Source organism: Colletotrichum lupini, chromosome 5, assembly GCF_023278565.1.
Source record: "Colletotrichum lupini chromosome 5, complete sequence".
Taxonomy (NCBI): domain Eukaryota; kingdom Fungi; phylum Ascomycota; class Sordariomycetes; order Glomerellales; family Glomerellaceae; genus Colletotrichum; species Colletotrichum lupini.
In genome coordinates, this window is record NC_064678.1 from 3,914,974 (window position 1) to 3,935,071 (window position 20,098).

Below are 20,098 nucleotides of genomic sequence, written 5' to 3' on the forward strand. Positions count from 1 at the left end.
GGTTTAGACAGCACGACAGTTCCACCTGTTTAAGTCAGAAACAATGGACAGCCACTATTACCGCGGAGCAGGCTATCATGTTAACGCAACGTCTCCAGTATCGGCAGGAGACTACCTTGACTCCCCTACTTTCCTAGAGGCTCCGGAACTTGCTCGCCAGCCCTCCGATATCAGCTCCCGAGGTCCTCTTACACCATCTTCATACGGCTCTTCGCCTGGTATGTCATACTCATACACGCATAACATGAGCCACTCTCCTGCGGGTGACTATGGCGATGGCTACGACGAGAGCTATGGAGGATACTATGCAGACGAGTATGCGAGTGCTGCGTCTTCATCGGCACAACAAGCGTCTGAACCTTACTATGGAAACGTAGACTGGTCGCAGTACGACTACGTTCCCACTGAAGACGGAGGCTACTGGCAGATGAAACCACGATATGTTCCTGCAGGGCAGTATCCAACAGTGATACCCCATCAAGGGTTAGTCAATGCGGAGGCCTCTGACAGAGATGGTCAAGCTGTGCTAACAATGCTGTGCGCAGTGGCCAAGAGCAGCAAGAAGTCGTGGACTACAAATTCCCCTGCCTCGAGGCGGGATGCACAGCAAACCCGTTCAAGCGCAAGGCCGACCTCGAGAGACACTATAGACAAGTCCACCAAGACCCCTCAAAGAAGGAAGCTCACAAGTGCGACTATCCAAAGTGCTCGCGAAGAAGCGAACCATTCGGACGACGGGACCACTTCAGAGATCACCTGCGAGACTATCACAACGAAGACATTTTCAAGCGGGGCACCCACGTGGACGACAGCTGGCTCCAGGGACGCAATCTCTCGTCGCGATGGTGGCGGTGCTCAAAGTGCTTGATAAGGGTTGATGTCAATTCGTATCCGGACCACGTTTGCCCCAAGTGCAAGAATCCGTGTGAAGACAAACGCAAGCGTGCGCGAGGTTGGCATTGAGGGTCATTGTTGGCACTGCCCCATCGTCGAAGGCGGATCACCATTGGGCCACAGGCACGGTCAAAGCTGATGCCTAGAGGTGAAGACGCACCTGCAAGAGCTTGGAAAACGACGCCCCGGTTGCTTTCCCCACAGGAAGAAGGCGGTAAAAGTTGACAGCGAAACGAAGCCCAGGTTCCGGAGTACAGGAGCCAGGGCCGTCGCCCGACACGACATGCTGGCTTTTAGCGACCCGGCAAAACGTCTCTCTTTCTTTGGTGTGGCCCACTGACAAGAGTGCGGCTGAGGCAACACAAGCTTATGACGTTGGCAACCATACCATAGAGTCGGGTTGCACAACCAATCACGTCGGCACGACTCGGCCTTGTTGCAGCTCACTTTCTCATTCGGAATTGGTGGCCAGCAACAGTCGCAGCAAAGTCAGTCCGTCCTTAGCTCAACAGGCCATGATGTTACCTACTGAGTCTAGATACGATTGGGCATGGACTGCATGGTCCCAGGCGGTCATGTGGAGCAGCAGGGTAAGAGGTTCGCGGAAGAGGTTGTTTTTTCAACGACAGGCTTTGCCCATGTGGGAAGGCTTCGAGAAGAAGTCTATGCAGGCTGTGTGGCTTTGACCACTGCACATCTGACGATAATGGGCCCTGGGAACCTTTGCCTACTTGGCTACCCATTCGCTCTTCTGAATGGGCAAGCAGGGACACGAAAAGCAGGGAGCACATGGCCGGAGGATGCAAGGGTGGTTGGGCCTAGCGGTCTTAGTGGTCTTGGTGTTACCTCAAGGTGTGTGGTGATCGATAGACGGATGTACGTCGCGAGACGCTTTTCCTTATGTTTTCTGCATGGCGGTGGGGCTGTGCCTATTTTTCCAGTCTTGTTATGGCTCAACTGTCTTGGGACTGGGGTGGGAATGGGGACGAGGATTGATACGACGATTGGGGTAGCTTGCAGGTGTGGCGCAAGGCATATTCGGGACCATGAGAGGTGATTGTAAAGGTTTAATATGGGGCGGGCATCTCGGTCTCCTCGCATTGCGGCACGGGACCTTACTGGGCTGATCGGATGGGACGGGGAGGTATTGTCGAACTGGATGGATGCGGACGACGGCTTACTGTTTTTGTTTGGAAGGGGGGTTGGAGAGGAGAGGAGAGGAGAGGAGATGGACGACGATGACCATTACGACAAACTACACTATTACACGACTACAACGATTTCGGCCCAAGGAAACAGGAAGACATTACAGAGTAATTCGCCAAGAGGAGAAGGCAGACAACGAGACAAGAAAGACAAAGATACCCTGAATTCGAAATGCATCTACATACATACATCGCACAGCTGACGGGGGAGCGGGAAGCTAAGCACGCACATCAGATGAGACCATCTACCTACCTTGACCGTACGGATACACCACGGAGGTCTCGCTTAGGGGATAACGGAAGGAAGCTTTTTGCCTGCGCGGAAGGAAGCTACACTACTGTGCCGTGGCGAGCTTTATCTTGTACACCCTGCCGAATCGAACGGTAGCTTAGGGTAAGGTAAGGTAAGGTGAGCAGAGAGCGGGCGTGGATGTGGTTGTGGTGGCAGTCGAGGTGGAGGACGGCAAAGAAGAAGGATGCGGTGAAACGCGCGCTTCTGCTTGTCTATAGTGACACCGTGTCACCGACACAGCCTTGTGGGAATGGGTGATGATGATGATGGTGATGGTGATGGTGATCATTGATGGGGTAGGGCGTTCTTGGTGCTTGTTTAATTGCAAAGAGACACACGATGATGTGGGATGGATGGAATGGGGAGGGGGGGGGGCATTGTATTGGAAGCTGCAGGGTGCGGGGAGACGGGCGGTGGTGGCTTAGAATCGACAGATTACCGTACATAGTTGCTGACGGTGGAACGAACGTACATAGTATACCTCGAGGTACATACACTCACGCGCGCATTACATAGAACTACGTGAGGTAGCGGGCATGGGATGACTCGGGGGTGATTAGTGCAGGGTCCTTTTCTACCGTGGACCACCTCGGGCCTTTTTCTTTTCTCTTCTCATGTCTCTACTTTTTGTGTAACCCGTCAGCTCATGGGAGTATTACAATAATATTGGTTTACATTTTTTTCGCCGTCAGTTTGCCTACCTTGGATGGGATGAGATGAGATGAGACGAGACTGTGAGACTAGAAAGCTCGGCGTTGAGTCCGGCATTATCCGATTTGACGTCACATTAAGGCTATGCATACAGATACTCTCCCTTCAACTGGCAACGCAGTAAAATGACAGTAAATACATTGCCATTTGCCATTTGCCAATGCCGATGACCTGCCTGCCTGGCCCACCGCCGAAGCGCCTGGGAATATGTATCTCCGTTTGCGCGCGTTAGGTGGGCATCACGCTTTAAACGCGCCCAGGTAGCATTTCAGGATTCGCGCGCAGGGCTTGCTTGGGTACGTGTACGGCGTAGTCAAGAGAGTTGAAACGTAGGCAGACATTAGTGTATAGGAGAAATAGTGTTCGAGTCCAAGTCAAGGAAGAGGATGATGGTCATCGGGACCATGCTGCAAGGGAAAGGATTTGGGCGAATGGGTATTGAAGCGTTTATGCGGATTAGAGGCGTGGGCGAGGTTAATGAGGCGGTGATGGTTTTTTTGGAGCAAGTCTGTGCTACCAGTGGACATTGAGAGGTCCCTTTTCCCTTAGCCTCTCTCTATACCTAACATGCGAGGATGCAGGTTGATATGCTGACGAGCAGGCTTAGTACAATGATTACAGCAATACTTGACTTGCTTCCGGGGGTACGAATGAGGTTGAAACAAGGAGGAAGAAGCGAAGCTGTGGCCTGTTTCTCGCGAGTTTCTCGCTACCTGGTTTCTTTGGCCTCGGTTCTTGAACCATAAAGCCACTAGGTAATCAACGACTCCGCGACTCCGCGACTCCGCTGATGTCTTGGGTGTTTAGCGCCAATTGTGGCATGGGTTTATGGGACATTGCATGGCGGCATGGCGGATACGGATTTCGGATCGGGGGGGAAGGGGGAAGGGGGAAGGGGGAAGGGGGAGGAACTAAACGTCGTGAGGATTGCTGTGCATTAGCTTTCGTGTTTTCCTAATCACCATGGATCATAGCCTGCCCGCCTTTCGGACTTGGTGAGTCATAGGCGAAGGTGCGTTATCATCATCGTCGTCATTATCATGATGTCTATCCGTAAAACTGATGTACGCCTACTAGCAGTAGTAAGGGCAGCTTCGTGACGGGGAGAAGGAAGGGCGGAACTTTTGCCAAACCTCAAAAACAAAAGGGCGAGATACAAAAGGGCGTAGGGGTTCATGGTGTCGTGACGGTCTTTTATTTCTTGCGAATTAAGGCAAGGTGAGGTGGCATCTGGCTGGAATGGGTATAGAGAGAAAAAAGACAAGGTCACAGAGTTGGATCGGACAACAGCAGTGAAGATCCTCCCCGTGGTTGCAGGTACATACATAGGAAGGCCCGGAAGGATGACGGCCGACAGACGACAGGGCCGAATTATGATACCTATGTCTCTGCTGTGGAGGAGTGAGACACTTGACCGACTATCCCGATCGACCGTAACCGCAAACTCCCGCCTTTTTCTGTGTGTCTCTGGAGTGGAACGTAAAAAAAAGAAGAAGAAAAAGAAACGAAAGTGAGATGATGTGGAGGACCTGGATGGGGAAACTGGGAAGGATGCGGTATGGAAAGCTTGGAAGTCGGAAGGGAAACCTCTTGGGATAGGGCTGAAGAGGTCCAAAAAATTGAGACGTAGTGAGATGCGACTGAGACAAACGGCTGGGCAGAGTGTGGCTGTGACGGCGGCAGCGGACAGTAGTAGTACCTAGCAAGATGCAAGCCCGTCCTCGGTTGCTATTACCGGGCCGCCTGCGGCCTTGCATGTTGAATTCCTCTCGTCCGAGACTCAGATGGCACGAATACGGGGCTAATACCAGGTAGGTAATGACAGGTATCCGTAGGACGGAGTAGAGAAAGAGAGAAAGACCCCGTACGCCAAGATCTGACGGGGACGAAGACAAATGTCGGGGGTATTTTCAGCTGAGGCAAAGTGGCATTGTGCTTTGCGAACTATCGATATCTGACAGGCATGGAATGGAAAATAGACGCCCATGAACACCAAAAAGGACCATGTATTGTTGTTACATTGCAGGTTTCCATCCCTCCTGTCAGGCGGGCGGAGACATAGAGAGACGGGTGTCTCCTTTTGCAGAGTTGCACACCTGACGACAACTGCGCAAATTCGTATACGTTCATCTACGGCATGAGTCCAGGGTTAATCTTGATCTCGAGTGTCGGTCGTACATGCACGAGGTCCCGCGGACCGCGAGGGATGGAATGATAACATGCGTGCTGAGCTGACGCTGCCAGCGGTCGATGACAGGACGCCATCTGGGAGAAGCTGGTTGACACGTGACTCTTTGCTTAGGTAAGGAGTGGATGAGTGGTAAGCCACTGCTTAGGTAACAGGGCCAGCTCCACTCCTCGGTGCTTCCTTCGGTGGTCGTTGTGATCTTATCGCGGGAGGTCGGGTCTGCGGGCCTAGTGCGACCGAGATCGGAGCAAGTCCAGCTCCGCTGTATGCAGGAAAAAGCAGTCATGGCGGGGCTCAGTTGGAAAGCAAAATGTTTTTTTTCCCTTGAAGCTATCGCAGGGAAGCACTGACATAGGACGCAGAGAATTAGGAAGCTCTGTCATGAGTCGACACGGCTGACTACCTATGCGCTGGCTGTATTTGTGACACAACTTCCTTTGCGAATGCGATTGAAGCATTTTGGGGGTCGCTGCGGGCAGGAGAAATTCCGCGCGCGAGACCAAAGTGACAAGATGCCGAGGAAACGCCTATTTCACCGTCCCCATACTTTGATAAGATCAAATTTATCTTCATCTCAAGTTCAGGTCCACAGCATGAACTTCCCCATCCGACAAAAAGCTAACGACAAGAGAGCGCGGCAGCAAGCAATCCGACAACAGACGAAACAATCGACTGCGCGCAAAATCATCTGGTGACCAACTTTGGGATGCTGTTTCGTCTCGACTGTCTTGGTTGCTTTCCCCGCACGAAGCTCTCTGGCAACGTGTGGGGTGGGTGGTGGGAGGACATGGGATTCGGAAGAGGAGGAAAGACTGGACAAATTCGTGACAAGGGGGACCTTTGGTAATTTTTATGAGAGAGAGGCCTGTTAACCCTTCCAATCACGCTGCTTTCATGCATTGCTCCCCATGCTCCTCTCCTCTCAGAGCAGATGACGAATTGGCATTGGTCCGCAAACAGCAGAGACGGGCCAAGGCCCAGGAAAGGGTCACAAGTGGTATTTCTGAGACAGCCACTGCAGAAAAAACAGCAAAAAAGTTGCTGCAGAAGATTTGCGTTGGATTGCTTTTCGTCATGCGACGGGTTGCGCGAAGAAGTTGTGCGTAGGTAGCTAGTCTTATGCCATATTTCTTTCTTCGAGTCACACCAGGAAAATATCGCAAAAACCTTCTCTAGCTCCAAAGATTTAGCAAGAACTGAAGAATGCCCAGAGACCGCCGATATAGGATGAAGAAAAGGACTCATCAAAGTCAGAACTATGAACCCCGAGAAGCGCAAAGGCCGAAGAGAGGTCCGAGACGGAGGAAAAGGAACTGGAACCACGACCCCTTGAGGCAAGACTGGCCGGGGGCCGATGCTATCCATGCCTTTTGAGCATTCTCATTAGTCTTGCTACTTACAAGCCGTTACCTCGCGACCAACGAAGAGTGACAGACTGGGAGGCGATACCCGCAAAAACAGAGCTGTTGTGGTACCTCTACCTCATACCGTCACACACCCACACACCGGTCCCCGGAAGGCACACCTGTGACGATCTCGGCTCGGCTGCCATCCCGCTCTCTCCTACTGCTGCGACTGCGTTTTTCTACTGCGTGAACTTCTTGCGCGACTTGCCCTTTTCCTGTCCTTTCCTGCTTCGACAAGGTCTCAATTGCAACCGGCCACTTTGCCTCTTTTCACTCCTCCCCCTCAACCAATCTTTCCCTCGCGGTTTTGCTGTCTATCCTTTGCAAGCAAACCTTCCATCCTTCTCCTCCTTCTCCAAAGAGCAACAGCAGAGCATCCTTAGCTTCGCGATCGTCAGCACCTTGTTCGTAGCTTAGCTGTCAAGCGCCTCATCCGCTCGTACAGTCTGCACTCTTGACAGCCTGCAGCAAGCCCGTCATCGTGCCGTTGCATCTGGTTCTGCCGCCGCCGCCACCACCCGAAGCTCACTACCGGATCACACGACCCGGCTCCTCCTAGTAACCGCGGTCCAAGAAGCTCCCCCGCCGCCGCCTTCCCGACCGAAAAGCCGAAAACAATCCCTCAAATCCCAATTCCTCCCGCGCGCCGCCTCGCAAACCGCCCATCATGAACGCAGCCCGCTTCCTCCGCCGTCCCGCAACCTTTGCTCTCCGGCCCTCCTTCATCGTTCCCCAGTCTTCCGCCTCCTTCTCCTCCTCCGCCTCCTTCAACTTTGCCCGCACAATGGCCGCCGCCGCCAAGATCAAGGTCAAGAACCCCGTCGTCGAGCTTGACGGCGACGAGATGACCCGCATTATCTGGCAGACTATCAAGGACAAGTTCATCCACCCCTACCTCGACATCGACCTCAAGTACTACGATCTCGGCCTGCCCTACCGTGACGAGACGAACGACAAGGTCACCCTCGATGCTGCTGAGGCTATCAAGAAGTACTCAGTCGGTGTCAAGTGCGCCACCATCACCCCCGATGAGCAGCGCGTCGAGGAGTTCAAGCTTAAGCAAAGTAAGTAGCGCGCAGTGGATGTCTTTTCGCCGTCTACCTTCCCTCTTCTTCCGGCACTGTTCCTTGCCCGCTCAAGAGTCTCCCACCGGCCGTTGGACTGGTCAGATCGAACCCCCGGGTTTGTCGCATCCGCGCCGTGGGATCTGTCTCATTCTCCAGCTCCCCGCACTCCGGGGATGCAACGCCGGCGCATTGCATTTGATCCCCCCCCTCTGCACCTTCGCAACCTGCACAATTCCAGTGGCCGCACATCAAAGATCCTGTCATCAATGGCCCTCTCCTAAAGCACCCCAAAGCAACCCTACCTAGCAGTACAAAGAACATGGACTAACTCAATGGTTCCCTTCCCCTCCCAACAGTGTGGCTCTCCCCCAACGGCACCATTCGTAACCACCTCGGCGGTACCGTCTTCCGCGAGCCCATCGTCATCCCCCGCGTTCCCCGCCTGGTGCCCGGCTGGAAGAAGCCCATCATCATCGGCCGTCACGCCTTCGGCGACCAGTACCGCGCCAAGGATGCGGTTCTCCCCGGCAACGGCACCCTGAAGATGGTCTACACCCCCGAGGGCGGCGAGCCCCAGGAGATCGAGGTCTACAAGTTCAAGAATGGCGGCGGTGTTGCTCAGACCCAGTACAACACTGACGAATCCATCACCGGCTTCGCTCACGCTTCCTTCAAGCTCGCCCTCACCAAGAAGCTGCCCCTGTACATGAGCACCAAGAACACCATCCTCAAGAAGTACGACGGCCGCTTCAAGGACATCTTCCAGGAGCTCTACGAGACCAAGTACAAGGCCGAGTTCGAGGCCGCTGGCATCTGGTACGAGCACCGTCTCATTGACGACATGGTTGCCCAGATGGTCAAGTCCTCCGGCGGCTACATCATGGCCCTGAAGAACTACGATGGTGATGTCCAGTCCGACATCGTCGCCCAGGGCTTCGGCTCCCTCGGCCTCATGACTTCGGTCCTCATCACTCCCGACGGCAAGACCTTCGAGTCCGAGGCCGCCCACGGTACCGTCACCCGCCACTACCGCGAGCACCAGAAGGGCAACGAGACCTCCACCAACCCCATCGCCTCCATCTTCGCGTGGACCCGCGGTCTCATTCAGCGCGGTAAGCTCGACGAGACCCCCGAGGTCGTCGCCTTTGCCGAGTCCCTCGAGAAGGCCTGCATCGACACCGTCGACGTTGACGGCATCATGACCAAGGACTTGGCCCTCGCTTGCGGCAAGACCGCCCGCTCCGACTACGTCACTACCAACGAGTACCTCAACGCCGTCGAGCGCCGCATGAAGAACATCCTCAAGGAGAAGTTGTAAATTCAGAGACAAAACACCGAAGAAGGAAATGCGGACCCGCCGTTATTAAAGAAAAAAACGAATAACACTCTTGTAGACTTCAAGAAAACGCTACATTCTGTAGAGAGAGGGGGCGAAAGCCGGCTTCCTATGGGATAGACGAACCTTCAAGACATGAGAAAGGAGGCGGAACGATCTACGATCTACGAAGCTCCCCCTTGGCGTATGCGAAGAAGAGTGCCTTCTGTATCTAACCTGCGTGAACATGCGAATCTTGTTTTCTCTCTTGCATATCGAAGCTGCAGAAGCATGATGGATCATCTCTCTATATTTTCCGTTGGCTCTTTGTTCTTTCTGGTTTCTGTTCTAGTCAACTTGATATCATCTGGTTTCAGCATATCGACACATGGCATATGGAGGGTTTGGCTTTGTTTGTACATAGTGATGCGGCTACCGTTGGTAAATACCAAATGTCGAGATCCACAGCCAACAAAAGACAAGAAGAAAGCAAGTCCCAAAGCTCAATGATATGCTGACTGGGTGGTGAGCTGTCTCGCCATCTCCGCCCTCCGCAATGGAATAGGGATCCCTCATCTCACAAGATATTCGTTATTCAGCAGTGCATGTTTAGAGAGAAATGTAAAAAGGAAAGAAAATGCACCATTGCTACTCCCTAATTTTGCCCATCCCAATCTGGATCCGGTCAAGAAATCCCGTTGCGCCGTTTCCTTGAGCTTCAGCGCCCCAGCTCTCTCTCTCTCTCCGTTTCGTCCTCGCTGTCTTCCTTCTTGAGCCTGCCCACATCCATTGCTCATGAGGCACCCGCGCTAGATGGGCGTGGGAAAGAACAACAGGTCAAAGGAAAATAATAAAAAAGAGATCCATCGATGCATAATGTAGTGTACAAGTCTAGGAAAAGAAAGGGTTTTTCTGTGCTGATTTGACTCTCAGCTGCCCAGCCAAGGCCACAGCATACAGTGCCATCTCAATCGTGACATCTAAAGCATTTTGGCCTGATGGTTTTGATATCTCGGTTGGCCTCCCACAAAAGAACAACGATCAGTCATCCGACGACCAACCTGACAATCTACATTGACGCAGCTTCTAGTCGTCTCTGTCGCGGGAGAGCTCGCTCTTGCGGCCTCTCTTGGACACAGTCGGGGTGCTTACGTCGGCGCTCTCGCTCTTGCGCTTCTTCTTGGTCGGTCTGCTGCTTGAACCCCGGGGCCGGTATCCGTCGTCGTCGTCTCTACCGGCGCGCTTTCTCTTGCCCCGACCTGTGGCCGGTGTCGCGAAGCTGGGACCGTCCGAGTCGGCCTCGTCCATGCTGTGGTCGTAGCTGTCCGCGTCACGGCGCAGAGCAGCTGCCCTTTCGGCCGCCGCGGCCGCCTTCTCCGCGGCTCGCTGCGCGGCTTTCTCGGCTCGTACGGCGGCGAGCGAGGCACGCTTACCGCCTCGTGATCCGCGACCGCCCCGAGTCTCTCCTCTTGACGCGCCGCCGCCGCGTCGCCTCCGGCCATCTGTAGGAGGTGCCTCGGCTGCTTCTTCGTCTCCGGCGGGTGCGGCGTTCTCGGCATCCTGTAGGAAGGTCTTCGGCGCGTGCTTACGGAGCCAATTGTAGACACTCGTGGGGTTCTTCATCGCAATCGTCTGGGAAAGGGCGTGCGGGTTGGTCTCCGGAAGAGGAGCGTTGCTGCGGGCGACTGGAGCCAGCGTCGGGAGGAGGTTATCGGGGTCGATACGTCGGTCCACGTCGTGGATGTAGTCGTCAATGTCGTCGGCCGTCAGGAACGAAGGAGGGTGAGGCTCGCCGGAGAACGGTTCCATGTCGGCCACGACAGTGGGGTCCTGCTCCTTTGCTTGGGAGTAGGTATAATGCGGTACCTCCTTGAGAAGTGTGTCCAACGACTTGGTAGGTTCATCGGGCTTCTTTCCAGACTTGTCGACGTCAAGAGGTGGGAACGACGTGTCTTCGGGCGGGTCTTGTGAGATATCGAAGCGCTTGTCAAAGGGCAGCTGGGCCGAGGAGTTCATGTCGAGCAGCAGATCGAGTATACGACTGTGGCCGAGGATTAGAAACGACTCGGCAACAACCTACGCTGGCACGGGACTGCAGATTGATTCCAAGAAGATACTTACTCATTCTCGATGGCGATGCGCTTCGCAGTGGCAAGCGCCAGGGACTCTTGGCGATGCAATTCCTCGCAGTCGTGCATCTTCTGATCAAAGGTGATGCGCATCTTGCGATACTTTTTCTTCCATGACTTGTATGTCGCCTTTCCCTCTCCATTCTCCTCATCTTCGGTCTCTTGACCTTCGGCTTTGACGTCGCGGGTCGCGACGGTGCCGTTGGCGTCGCTCATCGCGGATGGCATCGGTGCGGACGACACGGGAGAGTTTTCGTTAGTCGCAGAGGGAAGCTAGTTAATCGTAGTTTGGAGGGCTGTATCAATCGATTGAAGAAATGGGGATTCGGCCGTAGATGATGGATGGCGAATGACTTCTACCATTGACGATGGGACAGATTTGGGGTTGGTATTGATGACATTTACGGCTGACTGTTGCTTGAGTATGGAGTTTCCACGGGCGCGCGGATGCAGGGCGACGACGAGGCTGCGATGCACGTTCCTGGCCACTTCTCTCCAGTGAGAGCTTGGGAAAAGCGTCAAGAATAGAGCCACGCAGGGAGTTCAGATAAGCGACCTTCCGAAGTGAGAGGGTGTGGGGTGTGTGTGTGTCAAAGCGGGGTGTGGCTATCACATCTCAAACTCTCCAATTCTTCCTTCACCAGTGAGAGAGAGACTTGTTGAAAATCATTGAACTGCAGTTCCCACAAACGCTTTTTTAATTCTAAAACTTCGTCATTATTCGTTTCCGTCCATCAATTGTATGTTCCGTTTCTTCAAACCTCTACGAATGGCCGAAAACGCAGCAAAGAGACTCAAGATGTCACCCGTCACCATCGGCACCCACAATGGCCACTTCCACGCCGATGAGGCCCTCGCTGTGCACATGCTGCGCAAGCTGCCCACCTACCACGACTCCCAGCTGATCCGCACCCGCGATCCCAAGCTTCTCGAGACCTGCCACACCGTCGTCGACGTCGGCGGCGAGTACGACGACGGCAAGAAGCGCTACGACCACCACCAGCGCGGCTTCGCCACCACCTTCCCCGGCAAGAACACCAAGCTCTCCAGCGCCGGTCTCGTCTTTATGCACTTTGGCAAGGCCATCATCGCCCAGAAGCTCAGCGAGGGCGCCGAGACCCCCGTCGCCGAGGATAGCGCCGAAGTCGAGCTGCTGTGGAACAAGTTGTACGAGAGCTTCGTCGAGGCCCTGGACGCCCACGACAACGGCATCTCCGTCTACGACCCCAAGGCCGTCGCCGCCGCGGGTCTCGAGAAGCGCTTCAGCGAGGGCGCCTTCACCCTTGGCTCTGTCGTCGGCCGCCTGAACCCCAACTGGAACGACCCGGTCCCCTCTGACCCCGTCGAGGCCCAGAAGCTCGAGGACGAGCGTTTCGTCAAGGCCAGCCGCCGCATCGGCGAGGAGTTTGACGCCGACCTGGACTACTACACCAAGGCATGGCTGCCCGCCCGCGCCGTCGTGCAGGCCGCCTTCGAGAAGCGCACCCAGTACGACCCCCAGGGCCGCGTGCTCGTCCTCGAGGGCCAGAGCGCACCCTGGAAGGACCACCTCTACTCCCTCGAGGGAGGTAACCCCTCGGTGGTTTACGTCCTGTACCCCGAGAAGCCGACTCCCGATGCCAAGTGGCGTGTACAGGCGGTGCCCGTCACCAAGGACTCTTTCGAGAGCCGCAAGCCCTTGCCCGAGGCGTGGCGCGGATTCAGAGATGCGGAACTGGACGGCATCTCTGGCATCCCTGGCTGTGTCTTCGTCCACGCTGCGGGCTTCATTGGAGGAAACAAGACATTCGAAGGCGCCAAGGATATGGCGATCAAGGGTCTGGATCTGTGAAAAAGGGCACCTATAGAGATTGTCCACTGGGAGGGAGGTTACTGGGATACGGAATGGCGTATGGCATCAAAAGAAGTGTCTCATTGCTCATCAATAGATTGGGTTCCCGCAACATTTTCATTTTGACATTGAAAGCTGTGGGCATCTTTGTGACTTGCTCGGATCGAGCTGTGCTAACAACTCTAAGCTATGCAGCAGGTAGATGGCCTCTATGGGACTATAGAGGAGAGTTGGATGGTCGGCAGAGGAGCATGTGAGCACCCACGAGGACAGACAAGGTGGTCACTCGTAAGAATCGCATTTGCGCACTCAAACCCCGCCTCCAGAGTGGGGGACTTGAGGGACAACGCAAACGCTGCCATGCGCGCATACGGACAAGACGAAGGGGGTTTCGATTTAGTTGCCGCCATATGCCTGTCGTTCTTCGTTCATCTTCCTCCTTCAGTCCTAAAAAAACCATGTACGGACAAGCTTCAGTCTTCGCAATAGTGCCGTACATCGCGGACATGATATCCAGTAGCGCGACCTTGAAAGCGTCGTAATCCGCAAGTCCTTCCACAGCAGACAAACTTAGAGACAACCGTCCCAGTCCATTCAACAACCATTTGTACTTGGTTCCCAACCCCATTCCAACCCCTAAGAGACCCGTGAAAACATCAACACAGCATCATAACATCGTAGTAGAAATTTAGCCCCGTGAAACAACCCAATTTGCCGTCGTGTAGTGTCGACAACACCTTTACGAAACTTGGGACAAGGGAGAGAGTATAGACGAAAAGGTCCTGCAGGGCCTCATCTCCGGATAGGGATAGCCTCGGTCTTTGCGGCTCCGTCGACTGGAGAGGTGTTTTCCTGGTCCTTAAGCTCGGCCTCTTCAGCGCTGGTCTCTCTGTTGAGGAAGCTCGCCTCCTTGACAGGGCTGCCGGCGTGGGCACCGGCGGCGATGCTGCCGTGGTGCTTGTTGCCATTAAGGGAGGATGAGGAGTTGTTGACGGGGCTCGAGAGATGGGGGATGTTCTCGGGAACGGGGTGCTGGGATCCGACAGCGCCAGTATCGACGCTGTCACCCTTGCCCGCCTTTGACATGGCGTAGTCGCCAGAATCGAAGTACTTGCGGTCCTTCAAGTGCTTGGCGAAATGGTCGGAGCGAGAGGGGAGCTTGCCGTAAAGGCGGAAGAGACGCTGTTCCTCAGGGGAAAGGGACTGTAAAGAGAAGGATCAGTACCAGATTCGTCAAAGAACGCAATGAGAATTGGTCGGTCATGGAAGCCGTGATGCCATCGCGGGCTTCGTTCTCAAGGTGGGGCATTGGGTAGCAAGTGGCTGGATTGAACGTACCGAGACGTCGACCTTGTTCTTCTGAAGAGGGTTCATCTTGTTGGTTGATCCCGCGCTTGGTAAAGGTGATTTTGTTCTTCTCAATAGAGGTAGGCGATGTGAACAAGACGAAAAAAAGAAAAAAAGATCGGTGGACGAAAGGAGTCGGGGAGGAGGTCGGTTGGAGGTGAGGTAGACAGACGGAAGTGGGATGCAGGTGCGACTTGTGACGGGAGTTGGAGGTGCAGGTGGGTTGTAAGGCGGCGGGTGCGGTTTTCTGCGGGGCCCCTTTCTTTTTTGGGAGAGGGGGCACCTGGGAGCTTGACAGTGAAGTCAGGCCGGCCCAATCCCAGAGCGAGCCGGCTGGAGTGAAGTACGTACTCTGCACCTTAGGGAGTACCTTTACTCAGGTGCTCTACCTACCTATCGGGGTTGCGCTTAGGATACCAAGATGGCATTGTGACTCTTCTTCTACAACCATTGTAAAGGTACCTTGCTAATATGTAATTCAAACCTTGCAAGGTGAATATAGACCCCAAGGTTAAGTATCGCGTAACAGCACAAAAATGGTCAGAGGCACTGGGGTTGGAAATGGTGAATGCAAGAAAAATTGACAGGTCAGGCAGGGTAGGGCAGTTGGGTTCGAGGATATGGTGGATTATGACCACTGTGATCAACCTGTCCACAGACTAGGTACGGATGGATACCTTACCTGACCATGCGAGCTGGAAAGTCTTCGGTTTCATCTGGTTTCCGTGCACCGGAAGAAAGCGCAAAGCATAAGGGAAGACTGGCGGAAAATGAGTAGAGGGAGGATGGGAAAAAGAAGGGTCCAGGTCGAGGACAAGATCCAGATTCTGTTCTGTGGAAAGAGAAAAAAGAAAGTGTCCATCCCATCGACAAACTGCCCATTTACAGAGGCCGCATGAATGTTTACAGTCTGTATTATTGCCGGGCTACCCATTCCTATCCCCCGCTGATAGACAATATGCCATGTAATTAACCTCGTTCTGCAGCGCAATGCCTTGTTGTGCCAGCCCATCCGGCTCCATTAGGCCCAACTCTGGCCAGGTCGCGATGACACACAAATAACGGGGCGGCGACGTTCTTTCATGGAACAACCGCAACATGGAGAGGTCCCTATTTGCCCAGAGAGGTGCCTGCTAGGGGCTGCTTCCGCGACGAGACATGGTTTACCCTGCAACTTGCTTGACATGTTGCTGGTTGTCCCCCAAGAACACTCATGGGACTCGCGAGTGAGCTCGGGTTTCACAGACTCAAGTTTGTCACTTATTCACGATCTTCTCCCTATCTCGACCCCTGACATAAGTCTTTCTACCTCTGGCCCGACAAAATATGTTTGGCATCCGTTCTCCGTACCACCAGCCCAATCCCTCGTTCGTCACTGACTTGCCGACCAATGCAGCATCCCGGCACCAGCAACGCGTCTCCACCACGGGCTGCGTAACCGTTGCCGATGACACTGCGCGCCGTCCTACCGGAAACCCTCCAGCTGTTCACTTGACCTCTCGGCCCCGACCCCATACAGAAGGGATGAGCTGTTTCTCCACGCCCTCCAGGCTTCGTCTTTCCCTCGTGCCGTGTCGGTCGTGTTCAAGCACTGCCACACAGAGAATGCGACTCAATTCTTGGACCAGAGATCGCTTAGTCTCCCCAGAGGCAAACGAAATCCAAGAAGAACAAGTTAATGGCCCTGACCGGTTCCCTGGCGATCCTTCAGGGTCTCGATGGGCGAGCACGGTCATCAGATCGACCTGTATCAATGCTCCCTCGTCTTTCGTTGGCTTCCAGTCCTATCTGCCGTCCATGGTACCTGCGGCCGACCCGCGGGTCGCATATCCGGTCGACACTATTAAGAGAACCGGACCCAAGCTCCCTGACCTTTTACCCGTCATGGCGAGCTCCAGAACCTTCATCTCGATGCCTTATCAGCCTTTTGACTGGTAAATGGTAATCCCAGGTGCGACGCCTAGCCAATAGAGGGGATGATCCCCCGGGTCTGTTAGCACTGAGAAGGCATCGGAGTGACGTAAAGCTGCCATCCCTACCATACCAGTCAGGGAGAATCGACAACGACATTAGAGCCCATCCTCGTCCAACAGTCACACACGTAGTCCGTCATCTGGACTCTGGAAAGTTCGATGCTGTCTGGAAACCACTGTGTCGAGTGTCTCTAGTCCTGCCTCCCCGCATTCCGCCCCCAACGTGGTCTCAATTCTGGGCCAAGTCGTGATTGCTTCGGAACAACTGCCGTCTACCTGCTTAGACCAGACCGAACGAGGGGTGGCTTGGCCGATCGTCCCAGCGTTTCTTATTCCTCCTTCACACCACCATGTAGCATGCCTCCAAAATCGAAAGAGACCGTTCCATTTCCGCCGCGCTTCACCGAGGCAGCTCATGATACGACGAAACGACCCAAGGAAGGTTCGCTGTGATGGCGGACGGCCAAAAGCTCGCGAGCGGTCAATGGGATGATGTTTTTCTGCAACCCTCCTCCTCTTCGCCAATGGCTTCATTGACCACCACACAATCTATCCCCAATCATACGATTCCGCGTGATTGGAGTGTTCTAGGCTACTCGCATGGGTTGAGTTGACGGCCCATAACCTTTCCCACCCCTCATTGCCCACACGACATAAGTAATCGCACACTGGTACGGCTTGACCAGAGAGCTGCTGTGCTAGTTCGCTGATAGAGTTTCCGGCTCTGGCCCGCCGGGGGTTGCCTGCATAACGCGTGCTGCCATCCTACCGAATTTTCCGTTCCCGTCTCCCGTCTACCTCTCAATTGGGGAAATGATGGAGTTGGAGATGCTTTCGGACTTTTGGCGTTGAGGCGCTTATTTCCCTTGCATCTCCGTCTCTCCCCGCTTATCAGGCTTTCGTTGCTTTGCAGGTTCAAGTGCAGAACATGAGTCGCTGAATGTCATCGTGACCTCGTGGTGGTTGCCCACCCACCTGCACCTCTGCGTAGCTCTGTGAGCAATTGAGTTTCCATGGTCGGATAATGGTTTGAGGGGAACTAGTAATTACAACACAACTAAGTAATATACGGCAGACTGCAAGAGGCACTCCGCCAAAACACTTTTTTCATATGTCAAAGCAGAAATCGTATTTTACGGTCACCCCACTACCCAGGATAGGGTCTAGACTAGTATAGTAACCCATAAATAGGGGTTATAGAGATTTACGGCTTAAGAGATATTTTAATTTCGTAATATATTAGACCGTATAGCGGTATATAAAATCGCGCAATATCGTACCCCGACGTAAAAGTTTTTCTTCTTTTTATAACTTTATTATAGAAATAACTACTACTTTTTACCCTTTTATAAGTAAAAATCACTCTTTACTTAAGTTATTAAACTAATAGCTCGCTTATAAATATTATAATATAGATCTATAATAACTTCTAATCTCTATATAAGACGTTATTAAACTAATCGACCTTACGATACTTCCTCGTAAAGCTATTCTAAAACGACTAATTAATAATAATATTTATATAGGCTCTGCCCTTTTTATATAATAAGAACGTATAAACGTATAAGCCTCGACATTAATAAAATCTCTTCTTACGGGCTTAAAAGAGCGGGAACGAAGTATTTAGTAAATAAAAAAGGAGCTAAAGCAATTACTAATAATTAATATCTTTATTATATTATATAACGTATCCTTTTTTAAGAACGAACTTAACGGTTTCTAAGTAACGACTTATATTAATATCTAAGTTATTAAGAAGTTTATTAAGAAAGTTTAGTTTAATCGCTTCTCGACGTTTACTTTATATTAAGATATAATACGATTTATTATTTTATATTTTATAATAAACTAGTAGATTCTTTTAATAAAGTAGATAGTATTTCTAATTAATATAAAGAATCCTTATAATATCTTAGAGTACTATAAAGTAACGTACGAAGCTATAAGTTTAGAGAGATTCTTTTTTAAAACTACGATCTTATATAAAAAAGATAATTACTAACTTTTTATTATTTCTTAAATTGGAATTAAGTCGCTAGTTATTAAACCTTAGCTAGTAAAAAAGGGAAAAGGTCGTATAAAGCTAATTATAACTAAAACTTTAGGCAAAATAACGTATAGAAATGTTCTAAAAACACGGCTTTTAATAAGTATTAGTATTAAATTAATAATAAAAATCAAGGAGGAATTATTAGTTAAGTAAGAAAAGAAGATCGTTAAGAAGGAAGTAAAGGCTAAGAAAAAGGTTAAAAAGGTTAAAAATAATAAGAAAGACGAGATTATAGTAGTTCGATAAGAAGATAAAGTTTATAATAATAAATAACCTAGTATACTATAAGGATAGAAACGAGCATTCTCGTTAGTAAATAGTTTAGAGTAAACTATAATTATATTTATAATTCCTCTTTGTCCTTAGTATCGCTCGTAATTACGAAGCTATTTAATGCTCTAAGATTAATTCTAGAGTTTTCTAATCTCTACTTAACCTATATAATACCGCCCTATAGTTTACTAAGTAAAGTAACTTCTAGTTAGAGCTTATTGCGTATATACTACTTTAGATAAATACGAAGATATTAATACGTTTTAAAACAAGGATAATTAGCCTCGCTAAACTTCGTACTTTTAGCTAATATAGTTAGGGAGCCCTTAATAATTAAGGTATAAATCTATAAGGTAGCTTAAGGAAGATATACGTCTAGATTATTACTATTCTAAATAGCGTTTAATAGTTATTAAACTTAGTCTTAGTTAATTAGCTATATAAAGTCTTATACGGTTCGTAACGTAAGTTAATAATATAGTTACTATAGCTAACTAGAAATAACGTGAGGGCGACCTTTTTAATAACGAATTCGATAAGAGTTCTAAATTTATACGAAGTTAATAAAATTAGAACGAATTAGTAGTATATACGTAAATAGAAGTATAATCTAGTTAGAGAGTATATCTATATAGAATAGCCCTTAGAACTTAAGTAGTTAGAAGTATTTTTATAAACGTAAGTATACTTATATATACTAAGATATATATATTACTTACTTACTAATATACTAATCTACTTTAATAAAGACGATTTTACTAACTCTTAATCTTAACGTTATAAATACTTTTACTAAAGATTTAGTAATTACGGAATATAATTAGACTTTTTACTATTAAACGGTATTATAAAAAGTAGTAATAAATACTAGATATAAGAACGGTTTCTTTCCCTCGGTCTAAACGAACTCGTAATAGCATAAATCCCCGTTATTAAATAACGGTAAGATATTATATAAGTATATTCCGGGACGTATAGGTAGAAACCCCTATATAGAACTATATAATAAACCGCGAATAAGTATTAATACTAGCATAGATCTTAAATCTAAATAGTAAAAGCTTATCGTACGTATTTAAAGACTAAATATAATTTAGTTTAGGAGTCGTAAACCCTTTACGACGGTACCTTATTTTACTTAACCGATTTTAAACTTATTATAAAAAGGTTTTGCGATATATAAAGTATAGTTTATTTTAGCTAATAATATAAGCTTATTAGCGAACTTATATATAAAAATACTCTCTACCGTACCCTTTAGCACGGCGAGTAACCTCTAGTATATTAAAAAAGAACTCTTCTAATCGTTATTATATAATTACGAGCTATTTTAGTATTTATCGTTACTAAAGCTAATTCTGTTAACGAAGTGTTAATAATCCTATAGCCGTAATTATAAATCCTTTAAACTAGAGTT

At 50.6% G+C, this 20,098-nt stretch overlaps 8 protein-coding genes across 8 annotated transcripts; 4 read left to right on the plus strand and 4 right to left on the minus strand.

The window, feature by feature from the left end:
- Positions 1 to 43: 43 nt before the first annotated feature.
- CLUP02_10553 (uncharacterized protein) lies at positions 44 to 1,234 on the plus strand (the record flags this gene model as incomplete). Its single annotated transcript, XM_049289529.1, has 3 exons — positions 44 to 483; positions 546 to 851; positions 1,099 to 1,234. The coding sequence occupies 3 exons, from the start codon at positions 44 to 46 to the stop codon at positions 1,232 to 1,234; spliced, it is 882 nt and encodes a 293-aa protein (XP_049146674.1).
- A 2,836-nt stretch (positions 1,235 to 4,070) lies between these two features.
- On the minus strand, positions 4,071 to 5,748 carry CLUP02_10554 (uncharacterized protein; the record flags this gene model as incomplete). The annotated part of the gene is made up of 8 exons (XM_049289530.1): positions 4,071 to 4,172; positions 4,373 to 4,559; positions 4,632 to 4,755; positions 4,971 to 5,046; positions 5,122 to 5,179; positions 5,237 to 5,377; positions 5,458 to 5,583; positions 5,642 to 5,748. The coding sequence occupies 8 exons, from the start codon at positions 5,746 to 5,748 to the stop codon at positions 4,071 to 4,073; spliced, it is 921 nt and encodes a 306-aa protein (XP_049146675.1).
- A 1,615-nt stretch (positions 5,749 to 7,363) lies between these two features.
- On the plus strand, positions 7,364 to 9,081 carry CLUP02_10555 (isocitrate dehydrogenase; the record flags this gene model as incomplete). The annotated part of the gene is made up of 2 exons (XM_049289531.1): positions 7,364 to 7,760; positions 8,120 to 9,081. The coding sequence occupies 2 exons, from the start codon at positions 7,364 to 7,366 to the stop codon at positions 9,079 to 9,081; spliced, it is 1,359 nt and encodes a 452-aa protein (XP_049146676.1).
- Positions 9,082 to 10,164: 1,083 nt separating this feature from the next.
- Positions 10,165 to 11,435, minus strand: CLUP02_10556 (uncharacterized protein; the record flags this gene model as incomplete). The annotated part of the gene is made up of 2 exons (XM_049289532.1): positions 10,165 to 11,119; positions 11,200 to 11,435. The coding sequence occupies 2 exons, from the start codon at positions 11,433 to 11,435 to the stop codon at positions 10,165 to 10,167; spliced, it is 1,191 nt and encodes a 396-aa protein (XP_049146677.1).
- Positions 11,436 to 11,976: 541 nt separating this feature from the next.
- Positions 11,977 to 13,038, plus strand: CLUP02_10557 (uncharacterized protein; the record flags this gene model as incomplete). The annotated part of the gene is made up of 1 exon (XM_049289533.1): positions 11,977 to 13,038. The coding sequence occupies one exon, from the start codon at positions 11,977 to 11,979 to the stop codon at positions 13,036 to 13,038; it is 1,062 nt and encodes a 353-aa protein (XP_049146678.1).
- A 117-nt stretch (positions 13,039 to 13,155) lies between these two features.
- On the minus strand, positions 13,156 to 13,666 carry CLUP02_10558 (uncharacterized protein; the record flags this gene model as incomplete). The annotated part of the gene is made up of 3 exons (XM_049289534.1): positions 13,156 to 13,255; positions 13,348 to 13,452; positions 13,503 to 13,666. The coding sequence occupies 3 exons, from the start codon at positions 13,664 to 13,666 to the stop codon at positions 13,156 to 13,158; spliced, it is 369 nt and encodes a 122-aa protein (XP_049146679.1).
- Positions 13,667 to 13,830: 164 nt separating this feature from the next.
- On the minus strand, positions 13,831 to 14,412 carry CLUP02_10559 (uncharacterized protein; the record flags this gene model as incomplete). Its single annotated transcript, XM_049289535.1, has 2 exons — positions 13,831 to 14,241; positions 14,377 to 14,412. The coding sequence occupies 2 exons, from the start codon at positions 14,410 to 14,412 to the stop codon at positions 13,831 to 13,833; spliced, it is 447 nt and encodes a 148-aa protein (XP_049146680.1).
- A 1,299-nt stretch (positions 14,413 to 15,711) lies between these two features.
- CLUP02_10560 (uncharacterized protein) lies at positions 15,712 to 16,811 on the plus strand (the record flags this gene model as incomplete). Its single annotated transcript, XM_049289536.1, has 4 exons — positions 15,712 to 15,956; positions 16,014 to 16,319; positions 16,402 to 16,605; positions 16,715 to 16,811. 4 exons carry the CDS (start codon positions 15,712 to 15,714, stop codon positions 16,809 to 16,811), a joined length of 852 nt encoding a protein of 283 aa, XP_049146681.1.
- Between the last annotated feature and the right edge of the window lie 3,287 nt (positions 16,812 to 20,098).